This window comes from Pollachius pollachius, assembly GCF_949987615.1.
Source record: "Pollachius pollachius genome assembly, chromosome: 11".
Classification (NCBI taxonomy): domain Eukaryota; kingdom Metazoa; phylum Chordata; class Actinopteri; order Gadiformes; family Gadidae; genus Pollachius; species Pollachius pollachius.
Window position 1 is genome coordinate 9,419,975 of NC_136944.1, and position 4,354 is coordinate 9,424,328.

A 4,354-nucleotide genomic window follows, 5' to 3' on the forward strand; every position below is an offset into this window, starting at 1 on the left:
CGTCTTCATTTTCCGAATTATAATTGTCTATACCCACATGGATTTTACTTGAAGATAGGGGAGGCTAATATTAGACAGAGGTCAGAGGGGTGCCCCTTCAGAATGGGTGGGGGACGCTCGCCCCCCTCCGACCTCTGTCTAATAGTAGAAGCCATTCTTCTGGCTGGGGGCCAGCATCAGGCTGCAGTGTGGCCCATTCTAGCTATCACCCTCTCAACTTTCCCTCTGGATCTACAGTTACTGCCTGGCAATGGCTTCACTTCAGAACACAAAGGAAAGATAGCATATGGGTCAGAGTGTATCTCTATCGGGTACTGCAATCAGAACGTTAGTTGGACCCCAGAACCTAAACAGCCGAACCTGTAGGCAGCCTTACAGGAAGGGGCCCAGCGTCCAATGACCTATAACTGTAAGTAACTTTTGATAAAAACATGCTTCTGATGAATTAGTAAATAGCAAGTGAAATCTTGCGAAGGCACTAAGAAAGGTGCCTTCCTCTATGCTAGGGCAAACCCTCAGAGAATCCTCAGAGAATAGGAGATGAAGGAAATGTAGTTCCAAGTGACTCGTTAAAGCCCAGTTTGTATGGTGAGGATCACCCATATTGCATGTGCGTTCCATATCGAACAACGTCAAATCCTCGTAAAACAAAACACAAATACACCAGAGCTCTCTCCACAAACCTTTATTGACAATATTTTACTGATGCCAAAAGGGCACAGTGAAGTCCGGAGAAGTATATTGAATGCGGTTGGGTCGGGGTGGGTTGAGTTAGGTCGGATCGGGGTAGGTCGGTTGTTGGGTGGTGCAGCGGGTGACGGAGTGGGGGCCGGGTGTGGTTACATTGGGTTGGGATGCTGGGGTTGTCTTTACTCGTACAGCTGGGCCTGGGTGCAGGGGGCGAATGTGACAAACTCCTCATCCTTGAACCACAGGGCAATCTCCATCTTGGCGTTCTCGGCGGTGTCACTGCCGTGGATGATGTTCCTGTAGAGAGACCTCAGGTGGTGAGGCTCAACACACACACACAGTATAGGACGTTTTGCTTTGCTTGTGAGGACCTGGGTGCTTTGTACAGGACCTTATTAGTAGAGGAACATTTGAATGTGTGTGTGTGTGTGTGTGTGTGTGGGTGGGTGTGTGTTTGCTTGTGTTGTTACCCCACCTGCCAATGCTGATGCAGAAGTCTCCGCGGATGCTGCCGGGCTTGGAGTCAGCGGGGTTGGTCTCACCCAGCATCATCCTGCCCATCTTCACGATGCCCTGGCCTTCCCAGACCTGAGAGAGAGAGGGTTAGAGGTGTTCACTTTCCGCTGCCACGCTTTTATTTTGACAGAGCTCCCTTATTTCAACGCTTTTATTTTGAGAGAGCTTCGTTGATGTGTGAAGGTGCTGAAGGTCCGAGTGCGTCGTACCATGGCAAACACGGGTCCGGAGGACATGTACTTGCACAGTCCGGCGTAGAAGGGCATGTCCTTCAGGTCCAGGTAGTGCTTCTTCATGTGGTCCTCGGAAGGCTACACACACACAGACAAATACACAAACAAACAGTTATTTATTTCACTCAATAAACAAGTCAGTTAACCTGCCTTCTTAAACAGCTATGTGGAATAAAAATAACCGTGAGATAGTGAACCAACCGTGGCCGCAAGATTCCTGTTCCAACTAAGACAGAGGCCAAATATGTGCAAGTGCGTGTGCATGTTTGTGTGTGTGTGCGTGAATGACTAGAGGCATGCCTATCAAAGGAATTCTTGGCCCATTGAGCAGCTGTCATCTCTTCTACCATGCCTTCATTTCTGGGCTGCCTTGGCTGTGTGTGTTAGACAGTATGTGTGTGTTTGTGTGTGTGTGTGTGTGTGTGTGTGTGTGTGTGTGTGTGTGTGTGTGTGTGTGTGTGTGTCCATCTGAATGTGTGGCATCCATGGCGTCATTGTCCTTGCAAGCTAATGTGTGCGACACAAGCTCATTGAGTATGGCGCATGTGTTGGTGTTTCTGTATATGCTGCACAATCCAGCCCACACATAGACAGGATAGACAGGTGGCTTGCATTTTTTTTTAAATTCTCCAGCCATCATGTCTCTGCTATATCTCGCCAAAAATGTTGAGTAACCGGATCGAGAAATAACTTAGGCAGGGGATTGTAATGTATAGCTTAACATTGTGTTGCGATTTTTCAAAGTACCTTGGTTACCGGTTTTTGATTTCAGTATCCGTTACTCAAATGTGGCTAGCTAAAGTACAGATGTGAAGGAGGAAGCTTTACAACAAAACTGTAAACCACAGGTCTATCTTGTGAGACTAATCCACACACCAAACACTTGTTTAACCTCTTAACTCCCAGCCAAGTTTTGAGAATTACCCTCTAAAGGTAATGTCTAAATGTAGCTGTTCATTACTCAGTACCTGTGTAATGGACACATACATGACAGTGGTATCATTGGAAATGCTAAACCTTGTTCTTCATTTGGATATTCTAATGAATCCACATGCTGGTTATTCTTAATATAAACAAACACAAAATAGAACACAAACGGGGGATCTTTCAGGACAACACCCCTGGTTTCCGTCGCCGTGGTTACCTGAAGGAACTTGGCTGCGACCAGTCTGAAGCCCTTCTGTTCGAAGCGCTTCATGACCTCGCCGCAGAGTCCTCTCTGCACACCATCGGGCTTCAGGGCAACAAATGTACGCTCCATGATACTGGGAAGAAGAGAGGGAACATGTCAGTCTCCCAGAAATGTTGGTGTCCATTTTTTTCGTTTTAAACAACGATAGCCTGATTATATGAGTCTACTTTGACATTAATCAAAGGAACTTTTCTCTTGTTTTGTTCACCCTATGAGACCATCATTTAATTTTTTTATTAAGTAATTGGGGTTGCCGTTCACTGATGACGCAGAGCTGTTTAGCTTTCTATTAAACAGAAGGGAAGTTGGTGTGTGTTGACAGTTTTTTTATGTGAGCATGTGTGTATGCACATCTGAGACCGTGTGGTTGTCCAATTGCTCTTCAAGAAAAATTCAGTAGCCTGAAAATGTGTGCGTGTGTGTGTTTATTTTTTGCGTGTGTGGGTGTGGTTGTGCGTGTGTGTGTGTGTGTGTGTGTGTGTGTGTGTGTGTGTGTGTGTGCGTGCGTGTGTGTGTGTGTGTGTGCGTGTGTCTGTGTACGTGTGTGTATGTGTGGTAGTGTGTGCGTACGTGTGTGTGTGTGTGTGTGCATGCTTGGGCATGCGTGTAACTGCATGAGTGTCATCTGTCTATGCCTGTTTATGCAATGTCACTTCTCCCTGCCGGGCTCGCTGGGCTCTAACAGGTGCAGTGCAGCAGCCTTAGAGACAGCAGCTCAGAGCACAAGAAGAAAATGTGCTATTCTTAGACCTGTCCTCCCAGCCTTGGCACAGCTTTGTGGTGGAAGGCATCTCAATGGACCATTACGCTGGAGGGGAGCGGCAGCTATGCCAAGGCTAAATGTTTTCCAAGACCCCCCCTCGTGGTGTGGCTTTACGCCCTCTCTCGGGTTTCTGCTTGCCTAACAGCTTTAATATTAGCCTTTGTTTTGAAGCCTCTCTCGTGATCTAACAGATATTGTACTGAAGCGCTGACACCGTTGCAAGCTCAGCGGAGCACTTTAGACGTTCCCACCTGTTAATACCGCTATTTGTCCTTTCTTTCTTTCCTAATTATCCAATACAGCACATTTGAAATTCTGCACTTTTTTAGGATTTGAACTTGATTTGAACTTGAATATTTAGTTTGAACCCCTCCAAGTCCAAAGCCCTCAAGACTTAGGAACTTGAACCCTCTTGGGACTAGACGTGTTACTTTAGAAACTTTAGTGCTATCCAACTATTACTAACTATTAGTTATGTAAACCGGGGGAGTTACTTTTGCTTGCAGCCCAGAACTAGCAGCTATAAGTTTACGACAGTATGATGTGGGATTTGTTAACGACTGGAGCCTAGCCCAGTGTTGCTTCAGATGATGCTTTTATTAGAGACCGCCTGCTGGTTAGATTGCTAATGAGCGATGCTAGATGTGAGGCTGATACGCCTCGGTCGACCAAGAACATATTTAAAGGAGGAAATCGGCCCGGGAGAGATGAAAGATCAGTATGTTTGGATCCCTGTGGTGCTCCATCAGCAGCCTTCTGAACATAACAACTAAAGCTGGCCTCAGCATGAACTGATTGTCATTTTAAAGAAATAGTCTGAATTCAACTTGGTTAGGTGTTGGGCTAGCAGGTTAAGTTTAAGTGAATAGTAGTTTTGCTAGCAGGTTAGGTTGAAATGAATAGGAGTTGGGCTAGCAGGTTGGGTTGAAATGAATAGGAGTTGGGCTAGCAGGTTAGGTT

At 46.2% G+C, this 4,354-nt stretch overlaps 1 protein-coding gene across 1 annotated transcript in view; it reads right to left on the reverse strand.

Annotated features, from left to right (window-relative positions):
- Window positions 1–708: 708 nt before the first annotated feature.
- Window positions 709–4,354, reverse strand: part of LOC307082840 (nucleoside diphosphate kinase B-like) — a 4,999-nt gene continuing 1,353 nt past the window's right edge. Inside the window, exons 2-5 of the mRNA XM_079746564.1 lie at window positions 2,584–2,704; window positions 1,416–1,517; window positions 1,166–1,278; window positions 709–987 (exon numbers count right to left, since the gene is read on the reverse strand). Coding sequence (XP_079602690.1) covers window positions 870–987; window positions 1,166–1,278; window positions 1,416–1,517; window positions 2,584–2,700 — 450 coding nt within the window. The 5' untranslated portion in view covers window positions 2,701–2,704 and the 3' untranslated portion in view covers window positions 709–869. The remainder of the gene's footprint in view (window positions 988–1,165; window positions 1,279–1,415; window positions 1,518–2,583; window positions 2,705–4,354) is intronic.